The sequence below is a fragment of the Culex pipiens genome, chromosome 1, assembly GCF_016801865.2.
Source record: "Culex pipiens pallens isolate TS chromosome 1, TS_CPP_V2, whole genome shotgun sequence".
Taxonomy (NCBI): domain Eukaryota; kingdom Metazoa; phylum Arthropoda; class Insecta; order Diptera; family Culicidae; genus Culex; species Culex pipiens.
This window is the reverse complement of record NC_068937.1, coordinates 38,221,001-38,244,229: the sequence shown is the minus strand read 5'-3', so window position 1 is coordinate 38,244,229 and position 23,229 is coordinate 38,221,001. Positions and strand designations below refer to the sequence as shown.

Sequence of the window (23,229 nt, the reverse complement as noted above, 5' to 3'; positions counted from 1 at the left end):
GAAATATGGGCAATTCTCTACAATATCGGTATTTTTTCTTCAATTTTAATTTTTGTATTTTTTTATTCTACTGAAACTTTTTTGGTGCCTTCGGTATGCCCAAAGAAGCCATTTGGCATCAATAGTATGTCCATATAATTTTCCATACAAATTTGGCAGCCGTCCATACAAAAATGATGTATGAAAATTCAAAAATCTGTTTCTTTTGAAGGAATTTTTTGATCGATTTGGTGTCTTTTGCAAAGTTGTAGGTATTGTTAAGGACTACACTGGAAAAAAATAAAAAAAAATTGGTGATTTTTTTATTTAACTTTTTATCACTGAAATTTGATTTGCAAAAAAACACTATTTTTATTTTTTTATTTTTTGATTTGTTTTAAACGACATAAAATGCCAACTTTTCAGAAATTTCCAGGTTGTGCAAAAAATCATTGACCGAGTTATGAATATTTTAATCAATACTGATTTTTTCAAAAAAAAGTCGCAGTGCATAATATTGAGTGTTTGGCCTTTTTGAAATGTTAGTCTTGATTTGAAAATTTTAAAAATATTGTTATCGAAAAGATCGGAAAATTTCACAAATGTTTCATATTTTAACATTGAAAATCGGACCATTAGTTGCTGAGATATCGACATTGAAAAATGGTGGGCTGTTTGGGTGAGACTTAGAAAACATCATTTTTCCTATTTTTAAACCTTTGCATTGCAATATCTCAGCAACTAAAGGTCGTATCAACAAAGTCCAAAGAAGCAAAATATAGAGGAGCAATTCCAGCTCAAATCAGGAATTTTTCTGGTACTTTTGTACCCGACCCTCTCCGATTTCAATGAAAGTTTTTAGACATGTTATCCTAGGCCTATATAAGCCATTTTTGTGTATATGGATCCAATAGTACTCGAAAATAACATTTGAGAAGGGCGTAAGGTATTTAAATATTTTTGTATTTTGCAATTTAAAAATTACTATGTCTCGAAGCCATTGCGTCGTATCAAAAAATGGTCCAAGACAAACTTGTAGGAAATTGGATGGGCTTTCTGAAAAAAAAAACACTGAAACAAAAATACACGCCACTTCTATGAGATTTTTTGATTTTTAAGTCTAAAACTTAAATTTGAAGGTGTTGTCACGATTTTTTTTCGTTCAAAATTTTTGAGGAAATAGCCTAAGATGTTACCAAAACACTGACGAAAAATGCAGGATGGTATGTCTCTCCTAAAAAAATACAAAAATCATTTACTTAAACTGTTTTTTTGAAAAGTGGTCTAAACGTCAAAATTAAAAAAAAACCCACAGTGAGAATCGATTCTCCAGACAATTTTACATAAAAATCTCCATATTGACCATTGTCCTATGTCCAATCCTTGGGAAGATACAGCGGTTTTAAAAATAAAAATGATGAAAAAATGGGTTTTTTGGTGGTTTTTGGCAATTTCTATATGACAGACTTGGTTTTTCAGTCTCGTAAATATTTTTACCGGAAAGCTCGTCCAATTTCCCATAAGTTTGCCTTTGACAGCATTTCAATTGGATGTAAGGGCTTACAGTTATAAGCTTAATTACATTGTTAATAACTGAAAAGAGAATATTTTTTTCAGTGTGGTAGAAACCTGGATAATAAATTAGCTTACGTAAATATCAAAACGAGTCAAATCAAAAAGCTGTCAAAGGCAAACTTATGGGAAATTGGACGAGCTTTCCGGTAAAAATATTTACGAGACTGAAAAACTAAGTCTGTCATATAGAAATTGCCAAAAACCACCAAAAAACCCATTTTTTCATCATTTTTATTTTTAAAACCGCTGTATCTTCCCAAGGATTGGACATAGGACAATGGTCAATATGGAGACTTTTATGTAAAATTGTCTGGAGAATCGATTTTCACTGTGGGTTTTTTTTTTTAATTTTGACGTTTAGACCACTTTTCAAAAAAACAGTTTTAGTAAATGATTTTTGTATTTTTTTAGGAGAGACATACCATCCTGCATTTTTCGTCAATGTTTTGGTAACATCTTAGGCTATTTCCTCAAAAATTTTGAACGAAAAAAAATCGTGACAACACCTTCAAATTTAAGTTTTAGACTTAAAAATCAAAAAATCTCATAGAAGTGGCGTGTATTTTTGTTTCAGTGTTTTTTTTTTCAGAAAGCCCATCCAATTTCCTACAAGTTTGTCTTGGACCACTTTTTGATACGACGCAATGGCTTCGAGACACAGTAATTTTTAAATTGCAAAATACAAAAATATTTAAATACCTTACGCCCTTCTCAAATGTTATTTTCGAGTACTATTGGATCCATATACACAAAAATGGCTTATATAGGCCTAGGATAACATGTCTAAAAACTTTCATTGAAATCGGAGAGGGTCGGGTACAAAAGTACCAGAAAAATTCCTGATTTGAGCTGGAATTGCTCAGAGAATTTTCTCGGTTTTTCAAAAATATTTTTTTTCAAAAGTGGGCAAACATGTGCACTAATTTAAAAAAATAAAAAACTGCGAGTATTTTCAAAAAGTCACTTAAATATGGATTTAACTTGAAAATGGTGCATTTTATCATAATTTCACTAGAGTACTTTTTGATTGCAAATTTGATTTTTCATCGAAAAATGAAGTTAAAAAATTGTTACGACCAAAATTTCGATTTTTTGAAAAAATCAGTATTGATTAAAAAATTCATAACTCGGTCAATGATTTTTTTGCACAACCTGGAAATTTCTGAAAAGTTGACATTTTATGTCCTCTAAAACATATCAAAAAATAAAAAAAAAGAAAAATAGTGTTTTTTTGTAAATCGAGTTTTCGTAATGAAAAGTTAAATAAAAAAATCACCAATTTTTTTACCGTGTATTTTTTTTTACAGTGTAGTCCTTATCCATAACTACAACTTTGCTGAAGACACCAAATCGATCAAAAAATTCCTTCAAAAGATACAGATTTTTGAATTGTCATGCATCATTTTTGTATGGCCAGCGGCCAAATTTGTATGGAAAGTTATATGGACAAACTAATGATGCAAAATGGCTTCTTTGGGCATACCGAAGGCACCAAAAAAGTTTCAGTCGGATTAAAAAATACAAAAAAAATCGAATGACCGAAATCCTAGAGAACTGCTTATATATAGCCTGAAAGGGTTAAAAATAATGTTATGTTTTTCATATAAAAAGTTGTCAGTTTTTGATTGCCCTGTTTTTTTAAATATAATTTCAAAATTGGGGCTTCGTCATATATCTTGGCGAAATATGTTTTTTAGAGGATTTATTTAACATTTAGTAAAAATACATTTTTTCGACGTGCATGTAACCTCTTAATATATTTAATCTTTAGGCTTACCCACAAAGAGGAAGAATTAAGTTCAATTAGTGAAGTGGCGGAAAACGGTCTATGATTAGAATCGTGTGTGTGTCCTCTCTATAGCATCGCTGATCGGAGGGCACGCCAACGAAGAATTTCTCGAAAATTGCGATCGTTTAAATTAAATATTCAAATATCAACCCATAAACAATTTGCTCATGGTCACATCACTGCCACTCGTGTATCCTGTCCAATGCTTGAAAAGGGAGCTATCACTGAATGGGTCGCTCGATATTCGATAGAACTTTCTGTCAGCGATCTTTTCCCAAAGCGATATTTGATCGCTGACACACAACGCCTATCATGACGGTCATTGTTTGGCGAAGGTCGATGAACGTAAACACGAAGATGAAACGAACGAAAAATGAGCACCACTCAAGCAGCCGCCCGAACGAGACTACGTGCTCTTTCTCTTTCTCTCGTTTTTGTCTCTCTCTTCCTAGTGTATGCTGCGTGGTGACAGCAAGAAGGTGCTGTGTCTTATCCCTCGCCTAGACCAGACCAAAATCCACAGACCAAATCTGTCAGACCAAGACTGTCAGGCCAAAGAGCAAAAAGTAAACAATCTTGGTCTTCAACGTAGGTGCACACAAATCAACAAAAGAAAATTTGAAAAAGATTTTATTTTTCCAATTCAATGACTGGGTTTGGACTGCAAAATTGAATCGACAATTGAATAAGCAGTTAAAAGCCTTATTCTTCCACTTTAATTTTTTATCGCGTTTTCGGTTAACACCTGAAAAATCTTGAAATTATTTATACGGATTTGTGATTCCTCTCTTTCCACCATTCCCTTGTGTGACAGAAGTCATATGATTGCTATCATTGGAGAGATGATCGGAATCTCAGTAGAATGCCAAACGATCGCTCTCGAAGCGATTTTTCTCCTGGAGGGAAGTCAATGATTGTGTGAGTGACTTTGCGTAGCACTCATTCCTTTGTATGTGAAACGAACGAAAGTAGAATGTAAAAATCAGGTTGTCGTGGTGAAGACGACCCTTATACCCATTTACTAACCCCCCTTAAAACTAACGAGATACTTTGTTGGTATTACAGTCGATCCACTTCCCAGTGACTCTACTTCTGGTCTTGGCCGGCGCCGGTACTGATCAGCATGATAGGGGCCACACAAAACTGAAAAATAGCAAAATGTTCGCAAACTGAAGGTGGAAGTATTTTTTGATTCCATAGGATTATTTTCACATACTGCAAAATATTTGTTTGCGATTGCTGGATCTCAGCTCATTAGTTGTCTTTTTTATGCTCTAAATTATACCAACAAAAAATCATAAATAGTGTTGTAGCGCAAATTGATTTTATGAGTTTAAAAGTTAAATTTAAAATGTTGTTTTAAGTGTAACAGGTACCATCATCAATTGTCCACACTTTAACTTAAAACTTTGCAGAAGACAAATGTATTTTTTATATCTGTTCTCAAGATACAGATTCTAGAGTATTCATATTCAATTTTTGAATGGATAGCAGTCAAATTTGAATGGAAATTTGTTTGCATGAATCAATTCCACAACATTGCTACTTGGAGTTTTTCCGGCTATGTCGATCTCGCCATCAGAGTCGAGCCAGTCTCCTCGATGTGCTGAGACCAACAATAGATAAATATACACCCAAAGGAAAAAAATATCTCAAAATCTGCAACATTGGATTTGTTGCAGAAAATGTCATATTTTATAACATTTTTTGCAGCAAGCCCGTAGATCATTTTTGCCCGCGTGTAAAAATTTCAGCGATCTGCAGTTCTTACCAACACTGGCCCGTCCCCGAGCAACACTCCAAAGAGAAGCATATGTTGGTGCTCTTACACTCACTTTTCATCAAGCGTCCATGGCGCGGTGGTAGCGTGTCGGATCAATAACCAAGAAGTTGGTGGTTCAATCCTCGTTCTGCTAAGTTTTTTTTTTGTGAAATACAACCAAAAAGCCGTTGGTAATGTCGATAATTGTCGGTAACGGGCAAAAATGTCATACTCCTATATCGCAAAAAATGCATGAGGACAGATTTCATGCAGATTCTGATATACTTTCATGCCGCCATGCATCACAATCATGCGACTGCCAGTTGGGTGTATAACACACACAAACACTTAGTGGATTTTTTTTCCTGTAATTTTAATATGTATGTCGTCGTGCAATAATTTTCTCTGTTAAGTTTACCAATACGCTATTTTGAAATGATATTTCCGAACAAACATGGCCCCAAAAACATTATATCATCTTACAATTTTCCAGGGTTGTTAAAATATCAAAATATCATCTCTCAGCAACTACAATTATCCCGCCTGAATATTCATGCCTCAAATACAACTGCTCTTCTCTCTTCATTGAAACTCTCAGCGCCGAACATAGCCGAACACGTTTTCGTGTTTACCCACTCGCGATTGACATTTTCCTTTTCTCTCCCATTCCCGCTTCCACGATCATCCTACCGCAAAAGCGTTTAACCACAAAAGCCGCCACAAAACCAATTTCGCAAACGCAGTTTGACGGGACGTCATGCGTGGTCGGATCCTAATCGCAATCTCGCGTTCTCTCGTTGCCGTTTTAGGAGAGATTGAGAGACTCAGCGGTGAGAGCGCATAGTCGAGGAAAAGGGGAAGAGTGATAGAGAGAGAATGACATCGCTGGGAATCACGAGACACAAGAAGAGATCTCACAAGCTATAGTGACGGCCACTATACTCTCGGATATTTTTGGTGCAGAGATAATCTATTGATAGCTTTTTTATCACTCATTTGCAACACTGCAATTTTTTTTTATTAGATTTTCATATCTTTGCCACCGCATTTCAATATTTCCACCAGTAGTAGTCGCCCATTAATATAATCACCACCAGAATTTTCCTTTTTCCTACGATCATCCCATTTCCCAACCCATTATTATCTCTCATTCACAAATTAAAACTCAGATTTATCCTCCCACACATTTTTTTCCCCGAGACGTTAGTTTCCCTTAGTCGCCCGTAACACACCCACATGATCACCTTAGATTGGCAACATAATTTCCGCTAAAATCAGTATATTCATTTAATTTTCCCCAGACCGTCGCGTAGAATTTGATTCGCTGTAAAGTACCGACGAAGACTGATTTTGTTTTTCAAGATTGGCACTACTTACTATCCACAATATTACATACACAATAGTACAAGGCGTTGGAGCACTGATAGGGATTGCATGCGTAGTTGTATTAACTATTATCAGGGAATACAGAGATGAGTGAGATCGAGTACACGTAGGTTCGCGTGATAGTGTGATAGGGACGAATGCATCAGTTGTGACCGCGGTTTGATCGAGAGTAGTCGAGCGTGCGCGAGTTTAGTTTTTAAGTGCCGTATTCGCAATAATTAAACGATTTTTTTCGAAAAGAAATTTTAGTTTTACCGCATGATCGATCCAGAGTGACCATACATATATGGTAAATTTGTTTAATTAGAAGCCAAAAAGTCCAAAAACCAGAGATTTCTGGGAGTTTTTTATGCTAATTTTAAGGTGTGAATGATTTGCATGTGCGACAGGTGCAAAAGGTGGTGCGATGGCATGTGTAGGCGCTATAAGTTCCCGTCGTTCTCCAATGCGCAATAGACCGGATATTCTATGCAGCGCTTTAACAAGTAAGATTAACTTATAAATTTAGTTCAAGCCGATGAAAAAAGATGGCCGTTATTTGTATTTCTCTGTTAAGCAACCCTTCTTCTTCTATCTACTTATTATCCTCTTACGTGCTCTCTTTTGTTATACTTTTTAAAATTGATCTAAATCATAAAATCAAACTTTTATAGATTTGTAAGTGTAAATAAAACTAATTTTAATACAATTTTACATGAAAATTGCCTCAGTGAAAATTCCAATCACAGTAGCAATTGAAATTTTCTTTTTTTTGTTGGGGGGTAATGTAACCATATTAAGAACGATCATGGGCGATCATCAATTTCCCCTAAATGAGCGAGCGCCAACTGAGTGAGGTGGTGAGGTTCGGAACTAAAAATTAAAAAAAAATAGGTCAACTCTACATCTCCCGTAGACGATGATCGTGTGATATATTGACCTGGCCGAAACTCTCTCAATTTTCCGCTAAGTGCTTAGCAACCAGGGCACCTTGCGAGTAGGACTCGGCCTTGGCCAATCAGAGCCGGCCACGAGTGAGCCATTTTTCGCGGTCAAGGTCTCGACCTAGTGTCGTCAAGGGCTCTCTGCCATTTGCTCCGAGATCGTGCGCTAGTGAAGATCACCAGCATTTAGGGAAGTGTAGTAGTTGCGAAAATTAATAAGTCTGCCAATTAGCCCAGCCGTTGAATTTAAGTCCGCGTGTGCAAAGCGAAGTGTATTTGGACGTGAGTTCACCCCCGAGTTATTGTAGTTCCTTTAATTAATTTAGATCACTCTTCCAATTTTGTGAAATTAGGCCCAAGTCGCTAGACTAGCGTTTTTCCGCTTCCCCCGCGGGCGTGTTGTTACAAACCAGAACCAAAGGTAATTAAATACATTAAATTAGGCCAGTGATCTAAGTTGCCCCGTTTCGCCCGTAGAACCTTCAGGCGAAGGTTCTTTTGGTAGGTTCTACATCCCACCAGCACCTGCGAACGTTTCACAACGCGGTGCAGCACTGTGAGGTAAGCACCACGCCACCGCGTGCTTCACACCGGAGCAGCCCAAGCAAGCCCGCACAGCGAACGAACCGTGCCTATCCGCCAGGGTCCGCCGAGAGTCCGTAGGAGGCCACACCATCCCCTCCGAGCCACAGGACGCGATCGTCGACGAGGCTCCAGCATAGCTGGCCCGCTGAGCCGCCCACGCGGCCACGTGGTGTCGTCCGTAGAGGTTGCCGCCATCAACCTCGAGCCACTGGACCACCATCGACTTTCGTCCACATCCGTTCGAACCGGCGATTGACCCGCGACACGTGGCCAGCAACTTTAGCTCGACGCACGAGTCCGTAGCGTGCCTGCCAACGCACGTGAGTCATTGGACCCAGCCGTTTTCCACCCAGCCTCGCTTGCGAGTATTCCGACAACGATCGGCAGGTGAGTTGTCCGTAGGAGACGCGTCAAATCTCTGAGCGAGTGGACCTCACCGGCGCCTGGAAGTGCCAAGCTCGAGTGCCACGTGTCCCAGCGAAGTCCCACCAGCGTGGGAGTCCTGCCCAGTAGCAGCGTTCGTACCAGGCGGCCCGAGAGCCCGCCCAGACGTAGCAGTAGCAGATCCGCACCTGTGATCGCGAGAACCGGCCGGCAGCGTAGTCGGCAGCGGCGTTCATCCGCCGAGCAACAGTAGTGATACCGCGAGTCAGCAGCCGCAGCAGCAGAGCAACGTGTCCGTAGCGTGCCCGCCAACGCACGTGAGCCAGAGGACCCAGTCGTTCACGCCAGCCCAGCTGGCCGACTTCCGATCGAGAATCGGACAGGCGTGCGAGTCCGTAGGGGACGCGCTAAATCCTCGAGCCAGTGGACCGCGCCGGCGACTGAGAGTGCAGCAACAAAAAAAACAGCCTTAGGCTGTAGCAGGTCAGACTAGATTTAAGAGATCTCTCCCCTTACACGTGCACGTGCCCCCAAACTGTAAACCCTGCCCCCCTAGAGAATAAACAAGTGGATGTTAAGTTTAATTCTAGGCTTGATTCTTTTACGAAACGCACTTTCGACAGACTTGTGGTTTTTGAGTTCCTTGTTCGATATCTATCTTCGTTTTTTTGATGCGCTTTTAATAAGTGGGTCTCACGACCTGCCCTGAGAAGCTAAGCCGGGTTCTCCAGGTAACACGCCCTTTCGCAGTGTAGCCTTCAGCTACACTGCCGTTCTACGCATAATTGTCCCATGTCAGTTTTGGTCGATTTTGATTTTATGACATTTTTATGTTTAGTTTGATGTGTACTTTAAGAAAAACACATAAAATCTGGTACTTTGTTCGGAAACTCATTAAAAACAACACCAAGTCTGTTTGTCCCATCGTTAAACTTCTACGCATAATTGTCCCACCAAGTATTTTCTTACACGGAATCAGTAGTTTTACTAAACATTATGTCTTGTTTACCTTTTGTAAAGCAAGAGAATCACAAATAAAGGTGATAAACTGCTAACTGGGGTGATTAGGGACACATAGGGCGAATAGGAACCCACGGGACAATTATGCGTAGAAACACAGAAATCGGTCGAAAAATTTCAATCGCGTTTTTCTCAGTTGCACTTTTTTGAACATGGGACAATTATGCGTAGAACGGCAGTACACTGGCGCTTAAGCGAGAGGGTTTCCAAAGGGACGGTCTTTCCGGGTCTTCGGTTGGCGGAAACAGTTGTGGTTGTTGGCCAAAAAAAAACTAAGTTTTGGTTCCGTTCCATCACCTCCCTAGTCGCTAATCGCATTCCCCCCCAAAAGAACTGTTACACTTGGATATTGTAGGATCAGTTCCTAACTGGACTTGGTCGTTGTAAACGACCGACGAAATAGGCGGCGGGACAGGGACCATCCATAAACCACGTGGACACTTTATGGGGGGGGGGGTATGGCGATTGTCCACGATGCATACAAATAAGATTTTTTTTGTATGGACAATTGTCCACGAAGGGGGGGGGGGGGGGGTAACAGATTCCTAAAAAAGTGTCCACGTGGTTTATGGATGGTCCCACAGATGCGGGCATAAAAATGACAAAACCTCTCCCCCCTCACTTCGTCTCACCATCTAGCTGCAGCTTTGTTGACAAACAAACGATGCACGTGATGGCGACATCGAGCCAGAATTAGGGTTGGTCATGTGGTTAAAAGTAAAACTGTTTTCAAGAAAAATAATATATTTCCGACTTAATAAAAAAAATTCGAGCATATTCAAACAATTAATCCTGATGTCAGAGAAGTGGTTAAAAATCACTATCAATATCCATATTTTTTTCAAGAATTGAATTTTTTTAGACCAATTTGGAACCCCTAGGTCTATCCACGACCGTGAGAAGATGCTAGACAATCCAGCTACCAGATAAATCCACAATAATATGGTTGCCTTCTATAGTAAACAAATTTCAACGCGAATAAAAATCCAATCAAAAGCAAATAAAAATACAAAAAAAGTTTTGAAAAAGGATGATTTCTAGGAGAATATCTTGGCTATAATAAGACATTTTTTAGCACATAAACCTTCCTTGGGCTTACACGAACCTAACGCAACAAAATCGTCTCGATCCGACGTTCCGTGTTCAACTAAGTCGCGTTCGAACAAACCATCCAATTTTTTTTATAAATACATAAGAAGAAGATATCCACTCAACCCCCGATGCGGTGGTTGGTCACTTTTTCGTTTGACACTTTTTCAGTTTGTCAAACTAAAAAATGACGAACTGTCACTTTTACACGGCGCTCACGCACCCAATCAAAACAAACGTTTGGTAGTGTGTGTGAACTTCGTGTAAAAGGGGTGTCAAATTAAAAAGAGGCCCCGTTCGTTTGACAACAGTTGGTGTTGGTTGGTTGGTGAGTTTATAATTACATTGTTTTGTGTAAATTCTTTCATAATCTGCTTTCTTTGTCCGATCTGTTACAATGTTTGTTCGGCCGTTGCAAATATTATTTGAAGTTTATGTCCCTCGGCTATGAATAGGAAAAATGAAATTACAAGCCTTGGTTTCAACATTTGGATGAAAAAACTGTATTAAACTGCATTTTACTCGCGTCCTGTTGCTTTCCAATCATTAGTTTTCGAAATATCGATGTATTGACATAAACTTTGAAAAATATTTGTAACGGCCTTACGAATTTGTGATGAATTTAGCCCTAGTCACGTACAAATTTTATTCAAAGTTTTTGTCAGTTGCCTCTGGTCGAGGTCACAGGATTAAAAATTCAAATTTCAAGCATAATCTTCAAAAAATTAACACAAGGAGAACAAATCAGCTCAGTTATGCCACCACAAAATATGCTAAAATGAAATGAATTCATTTAAACAATTTTGCAAAAAGTCTGTTCCCCATTTGATAAGAAATGCAAAATAGTAAAGCATTTAGAATAGATTTAATTCTTTTAAATGTTATTCCCTTTCAAATTTGTGCTTCAGGTAGGGGAAAGTGGGGCAAGTGTAACAAGCTAAGGAAATGATCGTTGTAACCCATTAAAAACGTTAAAAATCTGTCGGATTTTATAATAATCATCTTATTCCAGGTCTTGACTTAGACTTTGATAGCACAAGTTTTCAAAAAATCCTGTTTTAATGCAAAAAAAAATTATTTTAATTTATTTTATTTTCCGTATGTTTTACTCAACTAGTGGGGCAAGACGAACAATGCATGAAAAAAACATGTTAATTTGCTGACAATTGAACTGTTATCACTTAGATACATCAGATTAGGATGTATTTGAAACGTTTCTTTCATTTTTAGAATAAAGAATATTATTTTACTAAAAATTTGATCGTTTTTACGAAAAAGATTATTAATTAGATGAAAAAAAGGAAATTTTCATAATATCACTATATTTTGCATGGACATTTTTTTAAACAATTGTTTATCAGTTATTAAGTACGTTTATGTATTTATTTCCCAATAAAATATGTTGTTGCAGCAATTCGTATTTTTTCCATACTAAAAATCCATATGGTACACTTGCCCCACCTGAACATTTTTTTTTAAAGCTCTCATAAATATAACCAAAAGTTAAATCATACTTTATAATAGGTGCAAGTCATTGGTAGGGACACTACTGATCTAGGAAAAATTGCATTTTGATAAAATGAGCCTTAAAACTAACCCAAAGTCTTATTTTGTACTTTCCAAATATTATAAGAAAATAAAGGTTTGTAAAAAAACTTCATTAAATCTTATGCTCCGTGGCGTTTACGTCGTTTTGGCGGTTATGTGGTAGTAGAATCAGCTAATTGCATTGCTAGCAACATTTCCTCATACTAGAAATAATCAAAATTGTAAAAATTACGGCCGTACGAGCGATTGTTCCTCTTGCCCCATATTTTAAAAATGAAGTTTTGTGTTTGTCCCTTAACTTTTTTTTGGCCCGATTAGGAAATTAAATATTATTTCTAGATTACTTTTTCAAAACCACCAATGCGCCATGGGTTTTCTATGTACATAGGACCTTTTGAAAAAATAAGCGAGATTTGATTATAAAGTTTAACAAATTGGAGCAAACATTTCTACTATTTTTCAAAATTGTAATGAAAAATATTTAAACCTGTTTTTACTCTGCAAATGTGTATTGAGCATCGGTTTAGGTATTTTTGTTTTAAAATGTTCTGCAATTTGTGAATTAAATCTTGAAAAAATAAATCTTTTTTTTAGCAACGCAAATTGAAGATAAAAAACAGTTATTTTACAATGCACAAAATGCACAATGTGGATTCATTTTTTTTAAATAAAATGTTACAGAAACGAATAATTCACGATTTCTACAAAAATATCTAATTAGAGTTTGGTTGAAGAGTTGCAAAAAATATTAATGCTCATTGGCTTTTCCTTTATCAAAAAGGTCGTCCAAAACATTTGAACAACTCTTTCCCCAGAAAGTATAATCGAGGGAGGGAGGTATCAGTGCAAACAAACGTCCATCCTTCGTCCTTCTGTTAGCCTGCCTTGCAAAAGAGATTGTTTCTTGTCTATATTTATCCTCTTTTGCAGCAAGGCCGGACGACTGCAAGAATAAGAATTCTTCCTTGGAAAATTTCCCTCCCGGGGACAATATTACGGCAGGGAGCAGCTTAAATAGCATACAAGCGAAGGGGCAAGTGCCACGTTTAGTGGCACTGTTTTAACTAATTTTACGAGCTTGCACTATAATTGCGTCTGGGATTTGAGGTTGCGAAGTTGGAAGGGCAAGTAGAAATGGGGAAGTTCTGCAACAGAAGCAGCAATTGCTGAAGAGGAAAGTATAGAGTTTGACCTAAGCGAAAATAGTTCCTGGGAAAGGATCTTGTGGTTGGAAATCCGTAAACTGTTGAACTGTGAGGAAAACTGAGTTAGAGAAAAGGGTTGCGAAAGTCGATTAAGAGCCTGTTAAGGACAATTTGAATACAATTTTGTGGTTTGATTTTTACTTTGGTTTAATCCATTGTGCATTATCGCAGTTACTTGTTTTTTTAATGGAATTTTGTATGGAATGTTACGTCAAACGTACATGATCAAAAAATCACCGTTAAAATCAACAAATATTTTTAGCACTCATTTCAGTGCCGAAAAGTAGAACTATTCAGCCTTTCTTTCGAAAAAGTATAACTTTTCGATTTTGTTATCTTTAGAAAACAAAAGTAGGCCGTTTTTTCATCCGAGAGCGACATGAAAAATTAATAATTTCAAATCGGAATTGCAACAAAAATCTTAATATAATTTCAGAGTCAATCAAATTTGTTGTCAACTTTATCAAGTCAAAATTCGACTGCCCTTCTTCTCACTCCATCGCGACTAACTCCCAGTGAGAAAACAAAAAAGGTGAGAAGAGGTTTCTCACACTCTCTCACGCAATTCAACACGCTCTCGCAACCAGCGCTGGTTCTCTCTCTTCGGCGGAGAGGGAGAATGATTTTTATGGCATGTTTGAACCTGCTTGAAAACAACAAACAACTGTCAAAACTCTAGTCGGCAGAAGTCAACACAAAACTGAGCAAATCAGATGGTGAAGTTTTGGGGGTGTTCAAGTGAATATCTTGGAATATCGCAAAAATGAGCTGCTCCATGGGAGCCGCCCTCAACCATCCGTGTTCCGACGAAAGGCCGGCCAAGTACCTTTCCGCGCGAAAAATCCCGGACCGCACACTGCTGCTCCTGAAGCTCCGTTCCGGCATGACCTCGGCCATCAAAAACATCTGCAAGACCCACTACCGTAAGTTCTGGCAGTTGTACTTCCCCGCTACCTGTTGTGACCCGCTGGACAGCCACCCGGCCAAACCGCGGCGACACGCACTGACTACCATTACGGCCGAGTATCACGACCGGTACCATCCGATCTGCCCGCGGATCGTCCAGGGCATGAAGCTGTGCGTCAGCTGTATGATCCGGATAACGAAAGCGTTTGCCAACAGGCAGCGGGGCTTCAAGCTGGACCAGAAGGTGGCAATTTTGGACCGGTTGGCGGCGGGTGAGAGCGTTGTGGAGGTAGCCACCGAGTTTAGAGCTACCGAGGCCGCCATCGAGGGCGTGCTGAACCGGGAGGGGCAGATCCGGCTGGAGGCGGGTCAGGCGGAGGAAATGAAGGCCGAGATGATGGGGGCGCCGCGGGAGCTGCGGCACCGGGTCAACGCGGGTGGGGCGTTCAAGATGGAGCTTGGACCAGCTGGCGGAAAGATTTGGGAGCTTGAGAGGGTTAAGACTGAAGAAATAATGGGGGAGGATGAGCAATTTGATGGTGAAGTGCAGGGTGATGATGAATCTGTGATGGTTGAGGAATGTGATATGGAAGTCGAGATTGAGATCAAGGAAGAACCAGTTGGGGTTTGAAGTGATTGAAAAAATGAGCTAATAAATTATTTTAAAACTATGTTCAACTTATTTCATAACACTTTCCTATTAAATATAAATTTGAACCTAATTTAAACAATATGTTTTTTTTATCCATCACGAAATTTACACCCACAGCAGATCCTCGAGACTACCAAGGGTCATGGATTTTTATAATGTAAATGTATTCGTGAAAGAACAAAGGCCTCGTACGCACTTCAGCAAAAAATTGTTCAATTTTGATTTCATAACGGCTTGTTGCGTTCCCAAATAAATTAAAATATCAAATTTAAAGGCCACATGGTGTATGCACGGTTTCTCAAGGTGCTATTAGACAATGACAAACAAACAAAGCCAAATGTATGCAGACTGACGTTTCTGTTGACAAACGCAGGTAAACAAACAAATTAGGAAAACTGTCAAAAAGTTTGTTTACGAGTTTGTTTGTTTGCCATTGTCTAATAGCACCTTTACGCTGCCTCCATTCCATTCTAAAATTCCCTGTTTTTAATCTCACCAAACTAATTTGCACCGACTATCTAAATCGGCATCTCCTTCTACTCCGTGTCAGTCAATTCGGCGCCACGGCTTAATCTCACATCCCAAACAAAAGGGTAAAATTCCACGGACCCGTGAATAATAATGTTATCCAACATCCACTAACAACAACATCCAACAACATACGTGACGTCGTCGACTGAACAACTTTATTAACATTTATTATGGCCACGCAGAACGCACAACAACAACAACGTCACGTGAAAGTTCCGACGCGCTCCGCGGATGTGCCGCATTCGTTCGGGACGGCGCCGTGCCATGTTCTACACGTGTCACGGGAGATAACGCAGTGAGCAGTCCTCCCCGTGTGAGCTAACATTTCAAAAGGGTTGGTTTTAGTTTGCAAACATCAAAAAATGGGTTTTGTTTACATTTCAAGATAGGCCCTTTTGAAATGTTACCTGCAAAATTGTCCCTCTCTGCATGAATGAACATGAAGTCACATCTCACGAGACAGTCTGACTGACAGTGTAAAAAGTTTGTAATTAAACACATCCCGAACAACGGAGTTGTTGCCGTCGTCGTCAACGCTGTGTTTATGTTAAGTCCCTTAATTCGAGCAATATGTTGCACGCTTGAGCGCAACACAACCCCGCTCCGTGTGTCATTTATGGAAAGTCGTTTCAATTAAATTATTTTATTACATGCGTTTCGACTTTTTCCCAAAACATAATTACCGCATGTTTATTAGGACGGGCGCCATAAACTTTCGATTAATCGACATAAGACATAAACAGGCAAAACGGCAACACTGCCCGACAGGCAGCTGTCACCGTCAGCTACGCGGGTAGATTTTTGTTCAGAGCGATCGGCCATAAGGAGAGAGAACTAACACACACGTGGCGATGTGGGGTTGCTCTCACCAATACATGCAAAGTGTTTTTGGTTTGCATATGGCAAGCTGTCAGTCGGCCCACTGTTGCTGCTGCACGAGGGACGATCGATGCAAGTTTGTTTTGAGGTGGTTGAAAACAGTTGTTTTACGAAATAAAAGTGGAAAACCGTTGCTGTGAGTGATGGAAGGAGAGGCGGAATCAACGGTGAGTGTGGTGATTAATTGCTAGTTCGAATGACTTTTTTAGTTTTGATAAAATTGAGAGATTCATGAAAATTTTGTTGGTTTGATAGGCAGAGAATCTTACGAAGCAGTGTTGCCAGTTTTTGTGTTTCCCATTGGAAAAAATATTGATTTTTAGGAAAAGTATACCTAATTCGTAAAACATGGCTCAGTTCAATTATTTTCTATTTTATTGCTCCATTTATGAACACCTTAACTGCCCACCATTGAAAAAACGGCTAATATCCACTTTTGGCAAAAACGAAATATTAGCACCAGGTTGTAGAGGATGTTCCAACGCATCTTCTGAACCTTGAGTTTCACAGAAATAATGTTTAGATTTGGCTGTCGATGCGAAAAATCAAATGGCTAATATGCCACTCTTATGGGAAATTGCCTTGACGGAGATTTTGTGACAAACACTAAAACGCGTTTTTCTCGGAATACTTGATTTGGCATAATAGCCGAATTTTCAATTATGGGCAGTTAATATGTCTTTATCTTGGGGTTCATTAAATAATTTTGTTCAAAAGTTTTTTCTCGCAATTCTGATCGAAGTGAAGCAAAAAAAAAGCTGATTTTTTTAAACTGAATACCTGATTTTTGAAATTTTCCATGATTACAGTTAATGAACCGTCCAAAATTTTCAAAATAGGTAAGAATTTATATAAAAAAATAGTTTTACCAAACCAAATAACGGATTTTAAATTATAAATGTTAAATTTAACAAAAATGTTGAAATTTAAACTATTGTCTATTTTTTTATTTACATTGCGAATGCAGGATTTCATGGAATAAAAAAACACTGGAAAACTACCAAAATTTGAAAAGAAATATCATTGTTTTTACATATCAACAGGTCAAAACGACATCTGAAAATTTGGACATTTAAACATTTGAGCATTTAGATAATTTTGTAAATTTTGTAAATTTTGTAAATTTTGTAAATTTTGTAAATTTTGTAAATTTTGTAAATTTTGTAAATTTTGTAAATTTTGTAAATTTTGTAAATTTTGTAAATTTTGTAAATTTTGTAAATTTTGTAAATTTTGTAACTTTTGTAAATTTTGTAAATTTTGTAAATTTTGTAAATTTTGTAAATTTTGTAAATTTTGTAAATTTTGTAAATTTTGTAAATTTTGTAAATTTTGTAAATTTTGTAAATTTTGTAAATTTTGTAAATTTTGTAAATTTTGTAAATTTTGTAAATTTTGTAAATTTTGTAAATTTTGTAAATTTTGTAAATTTTGTAAATTTTGTAAATTTTGTAAATTTTGTAAATTTTGTAAATTTTGTAAATTTTGTAAATTTTGTAAATTTTGTAAATTTTGTAAATTTTGTAAATTTTGTAAATTTTGTAAATTTTGTAAATTTTGTAAATATTGCAAATTTTGTAAATTTTGTAAATTTTGTAAATTTTGCAAATTTTGCAAATTTTGTAAATTTTGTAAATTTTGTAACTTTTGTGAATTTTGTTTATTTTGTAAATTTTGTGAATTTTGTAAATTTTGTAAATTTTGTAAATTTTGTAAATTTTGTAAATTTTGTAAATTTTGTAAATTTTGTAAATTTTGTAAATTTTGTAAATTTTGTAAATTTTGTAAATTTTGTAAATTTTGTAAATTTTGTAAATTTTGTAAATTTTGTAAATTTTGTAAATTTTGTAAATTTTGTAAATTTTGTAAATTTTGTAAATTTTGTAAATTTTGTAAATTTTGTAAATTTTGTAAATTTTGTAAATTTTGTAAATTTTGTAAATTTTGTAAATTTTGTAAATTTTGTAAATTTTGTAAATTTTGTAAATTTTGTAAATATTGCAAATTTTGTAAATTTTGTAAATTTTGTAAATTTTTTAAATTTTGTAAATTTTGCAAATTTTGCAAATTTTGTAAATTTTGTAAATTTTGTAACTTTTGTAAATTTTGTAACTTTTGTAAATTTTGTGAATTTTGTTTATTTTGTAAATTTTGTGAATTTTGTAAATTTTGTAAATTTTGTAAATTTTGTAAATTTTGTAAATTTTGTAAATTTTTTAAATTTTGTAAATTTTGTAAATTTTGTAAATTTTGTAAATTTTGTAAATTTTGTAAATTTTGTAAATTTTGTAAATTTTGTAAATTTTGTAAATTTTGTAAATTTTGTAAATTTTGTAAATTTTGTAAATTTTGTAAATTTTGTAAATTTTGTAAATTTTTTAAATTTGTAAATTTGGACATTTTGGGCATTTTAGACATTCTGGACATTTTGGACATTCGGACATTTGAATTTATGGACAATCAAAAAATTAAGCGACAATGTTTACAGTAGTTTTAGTCACCCGTAACTGCAATTCAACTGATTCAAACTTCCTACCCACAGTCTTCCCGCAATTCCCCACCCGCCACCAAGCGGCGCCGCATCATGCCGCTGAGCGAAAAGTTCACCATCGTGAACCGGCTGGCCGCGGGCGAGGGCAGTTCGCGGATCGCTCGCGATCACGACGTGGCCGAGTCGGCCGTTCGGCGCATCGGCAAGCAGCAAGCCACCATCCGGGCCGCGGTAGCGACGCTCGGTGAAGAGGGCGCCGAGGCAGCGCTCCGGCAGCGGAACCTGCGGCTGTACAAGATGGAGTCGTGCCTGCTGGTTTGGCTGGAGGACATGAGGGCGAAACGGTTGCCGGTTTGGTGCTCGAAGATTTGCTCGAAGGCGGTGCAGATTTACGAGGCGATCGGGGAGCTGGGGTACGAGGACTCGGCGGAGTTTTTGGCCAGCTTTGGGTGGTTCACGAGGTTTCGCAAGAAGTATGGGTTGACGGAGGTGCGACCGCACGCGGATCGGGTGCCGCCGATCGAGGTTGAGTTCCTGGCGTCTGTGAAGAACATGATCCGGGATGGCGGGTTCTCGCGGGAGCAGATCTTCATGGCGGAGAGGACTACGTTCTGGTGGAAACGGTTTCCGGGGTTGGCGGAACAGGAGAGCGTCAGTTTGATGCTGTGCTGTAACGCTTCTGGAGATTTTGTAACGTATCAAAGGTTGGAGGAAGAGGACGATAAGACGGTACAGTTCCTAACCTGGTTTATCGAGCAGTTTGTGCCGCATAAGACCACGTATTTGCAGGTCAACGAACTCGACAAAGATTCCATGCTCGTTCTGGCTTCCGACGAAAGCTATCCTCAAGATCTGTACGAGGACTCAATCAAAATAGTGTACCTTCCCCCGGAATGCAACTCTTCCCTTCTGCCAGCGGTTCAGGGAATCCTCCAGCACCTGAACGCCGTATACCTCAAGAACCTGTCCGAGTACCTGATCGCCGAAGTCAACACCGGCATGCCCCTCCGTGTGGTGTGGCACAGGTTCACCCTGGACCAAGCCATGCAGCTGCTGTCCAAGTGCATCGCCCAGCTGCACAAATCCACCCTCGCGATCGCCTGGATCAAGCTGTTCCAAGACATTCCGGGTCGGTTCTGCAACGAAATGATCCTGCGCCAAATTACCGCGAACGCCGCCACCCTCAAAATCAACAACAATTCAATCAACCTCGCTCGCAAGCTCATCACCCCGGCCGAACTGACCACCGAAGAGGTGATCGAACTGTTCCACAAGCAGCAGATGGAAAGGATCCGCCTTGAGGGTCTCCGAACGGAGGTCAAGCAGGAACCGGTTGACCCCACGCTGATCTCGGAACTCGACCGCCATCTGGCGGCGCTTGCCGAAGCACGGGCGTTTTTCATGGCCCACGACCGGAACGGGTTGCGGCAGAAGTTGATCACGAAGCGGCTCGAGCAGGTTTGTGGCTGGGCGGGTGAGATGCGATCGGAACTGGTGGAACAGGTGGGTGAGCGATCGGAGGAGACAGGGGCGACGGTGGTGGACGGAAGTGGAGCTGAAGTGATGGCAAGCTGTGAATTGTATGAAGAGATTACCATCAAGGAGGAGACGTTGGGTTTTGATTCGGAGGGGGAGTGAATGATGGTGACGGAGGTGCAAAGTAAGAACTGTTTGAATAAAGGATCATAAGTTGGATTTCATTTCAGTTGTTTTCTTATCTGTATCGTGCAAGTATCCAAATCGTGAAAGTCTGCAAGCTGTTCAAATTTCTAAATCATTGAAGTCTTCAAATCTCCAAATCTTGAAATTCCAATCGTTTAAATCTCCAAATCGTTAATGTCTTCAAATATGTCTAGTCTAAAGTTATCTAAATCTAGAAAATAACCAAATCTTGACGGACTCCACATCTTGATGTTCTTTAAATTTTGAAAGTCTCCATATACTAAATGTCTTCAAAACACATAAGTCTCCAAATCTTTAAGGTCCCCAAACCTGAAAAGTCTCCTAATCTATTCTCTTGAAGATTCTCCAAGTCTTGCAGGATTCCAATTCTTGAAAATCTCTCCGAAAGCTTGAAATGGTGACGCAATTACGGATGATCTTTGGATTGTGGTTCCAACTGCCGCCCAGCGACTCTACCGCAGCAGTTTTCTACTTTTTCCAGGGAGTTGACTCATACACCTGGATTAACCTAATGACCTAACCTATAAGTTAGGCCGGAACTAGCATGTACTTCCCATTCGACGGAAGGCTTGATCACAAATCTCGTCTCGAAAAATGTCGACTGGGATTGATATCAGTCCAAATCTAAAAAATCTCTCTCGTGATCGGGGAGTTTCTTTTATAATAAAAACACAGATATTTTGCAACTAACTTACTTACGTCTTATTTCACGCAAGTTAACCACAAAACTGCTTTGACAACCTTCATGCTCTCTTTCGGCGGCCGCGCGCATCTCGCTCGTTGTTCTCTCTCGCAGCTCGCTAGCGCGCTCTCGTACTCAATCCGCAATCTGTCAGCTAACAAGACAATATTCATGAAGGTGCGCACTTTTTGTTGCGCTCTAAACTCTTATATATGAATTATATCAATCTTATAAAAAGTATTCATTTAAAATAATTTATTACATATTCAATCATACAATCTCCAAATCTTATGTTGTTTGAATGTTTTCAATCCTTAAACTATCTTGAATTTATCCAATTCTTAAAATATCTTGAATTCTTGAAGATCCAAATGTCTAACATATCTAAATCTAAAATTTACAAGGGAGCGTTCTTTTATTACGTAACGCAAAAAATCGTAATCTAGACCCCCTCCCCCCCTCGTAAAAAAATTCCATACCATTTTAAAAAAAATTGTATGGAGCGTAACACGGCCTCCGAACCCCCCCCCCCCCCCCCCTCCTACTACGTTACGTGATAAAAGAACGCTCCACAAAGTCTCCAAATCTATTAAATTGGAGACTTGAATGTCTCCAATAATTAAACATGTTTTAAATCTTGAATTTATTCGGTGTCTCTATCTTGAAGTTTTCCAAATCTTTTTAGCGTGACGTACTTTATTGTCGGAGCCGAACGAGTTTCCCCAAAACTTGAAAGTCTACAAATCTTGAAGAACTCCAAATCTTTAAAGTTCTCAAATCTTTAATGGTCTCCAAATCTTGAAAGTCTCTGAAACATCAAGGTCTAGAATTTTGCTATCTCCAAGTCTACTTTTTTTCAAGTCTCATATTCTCCAAATCTTAAAAGACCCAAACCTGAAACGAGATTCCCCAAAACATGAATGTCTCCTGTTTGGAAGGACTCCAAATCTCAAAAGTTCCCAAATATTTTAGGACTTCAAATCATTCAAAGTCACCAGAAAATCTCAAAACCTTGAAAGTCTCCACATCATGAGGTTCTTCAAGTCTTGTAAGTCTCCAAGTCATGAAGATTACTGAATTTTGAAAGTTTCCAAGGCTAACAAGTTAGCAAATTTTAAAAGTCTCTAAATCTCTAAAGTCTTAAATCATGAGAGCATCCAAATCATGAAGATCTCTAAAGTCTCCAAATCTTGAAATCTTCTTAGTATTGAAATACTCCACATTCGAAAAAACTTCAAATCGTTGTTGTCTCCTATCTAAAAAGTTTTCTAATCCTAAAAGTCTCCAAATCATAAAAAAGCTCAAAGTCCAAAACATGAAAGTCTACAAATCTTGAAGGACTCCAAATCTTAAAACTTCCCAGATCTTTTAGGCCTGCACATCTTTAAAAGTCTCCGGATCTTGAATATCTTTTGAAAATGTTCTAATCGCATAAGCCTCCAAATCTTGAAGGTCTTTGAAAGCTTCCACATCATGAAATTCTTCAATTCTTTTATGACTCTAAATCTTAAAAGTCTCCAAATCAAGGAAGATTCCAAATCTACTTCCACCTTAAAGATACGAATGCATGAAAATATAAAATCTCTAAAACTACTAAATAAAAACCTTCAAGATCTCTTTGAAGAGCTTAAAAGTCTCCAAACCTGGAAAGTGTAAAAATTTCGAAAATTGTCAATCTTGAGAATCTCCAAACCTGATGGTCTACAAATCTCGATGATATCCAAATCTTAATACCTCCAGAGCCTCCAAATCTTCAAAATCTACAAATGTTTTGAATTCCCACAAGTCTCCAAACTTTAAATGACTTAGACCCGGAAAGAGATTCTTAAAAAAATGAATGTTTCCAGATCTTAAAACATTCCTAGTCCAAATCTAAAATGTCTCTCGAAGGTTTTAAATCATATAAGTGTCCACAATTTTAATGTCTCTCAACCTTGATTATTAAATTCTTTAAATCTTTAATGTCTCCAAATCTTGAAAATCTCCAATTCGTGGAGGTTTAAAAACCTGAAAGATTTCTGAATCTTGAAAGTCTCCAAACCTGGAAGGTGTTAAAAATATCAAGTGTTTCAAAATCAAGCCTACAAATCTTGAAAGTTTCCAAATCACTTAATTTTTTAATCTCGACTGTCTTTTAAAAGTATTCAAATCTTAAAAATT

The 23,229-nt window shown here is 38.0% G+C and overlaps 2 protein-coding genes and 1 long non-coding RNA gene across 10 annotated transcripts in view; 1 reads left to right on the top strand and 2 right to left on the bottom strand.

Moving 5' to 3' along the window:
* Positions 1–15,440, bottom strand: part of LOC128092445 (uncharacterized) — a 60,609-nt gene extending 45,169 nt beyond the window's left edge. Inside the window, exon 1 of the long non-coding RNA XR_008211777.1 lies at positions 15,300–15,440. This is a non-coding gene — a long non-coding RNA (uncharacterized LOC128092445). The remainder of the gene's footprint in view (positions 1–15,299) is intronic.
* LOC120423869 (fasciclin-1) overlaps positions 1–23,229 on the bottom strand; it is a 634,253-nt gene that overhangs the window by 385,148 nt on the left and 225,876 nt on the right. The gene's annotated exons all lie outside the window — the stretch shown is intronic.
* On the top strand, positions 16,153–20,348 carry LOC120431798 (tigger transposable element-derived protein 1-like). The gene is made up of 2 exons (XM_039596916.2): positions 16,153–16,380; positions 18,756–20,348. The coding sequence occupies exons 1-2, from the start codon at positions 16,357–16,359 to the stop codon at positions 20,340–20,342; spliced, it is 1,611 nt and encodes a 536-aa protein (XP_039452850.1). The 5' UTR covers positions 16,153–16,356; the 3' UTR covers positions 20,343–20,348.

Excerpts from the sequence above, each read along its gene's own strand:
- LOC120431798 (XM_039596916.2), top strand. The coding sequence starts at position 16,357 with ATGGAAGGAGAGGCGGAATCAACG. Across the intron at positions 16,381-18,755 it reads AAGGAGAGGCGGAATCAACG|TCTTCCCGCAATTCCCCACC; the intron begins GTGAGTGTGGTG and ends TCCTACCCACAG.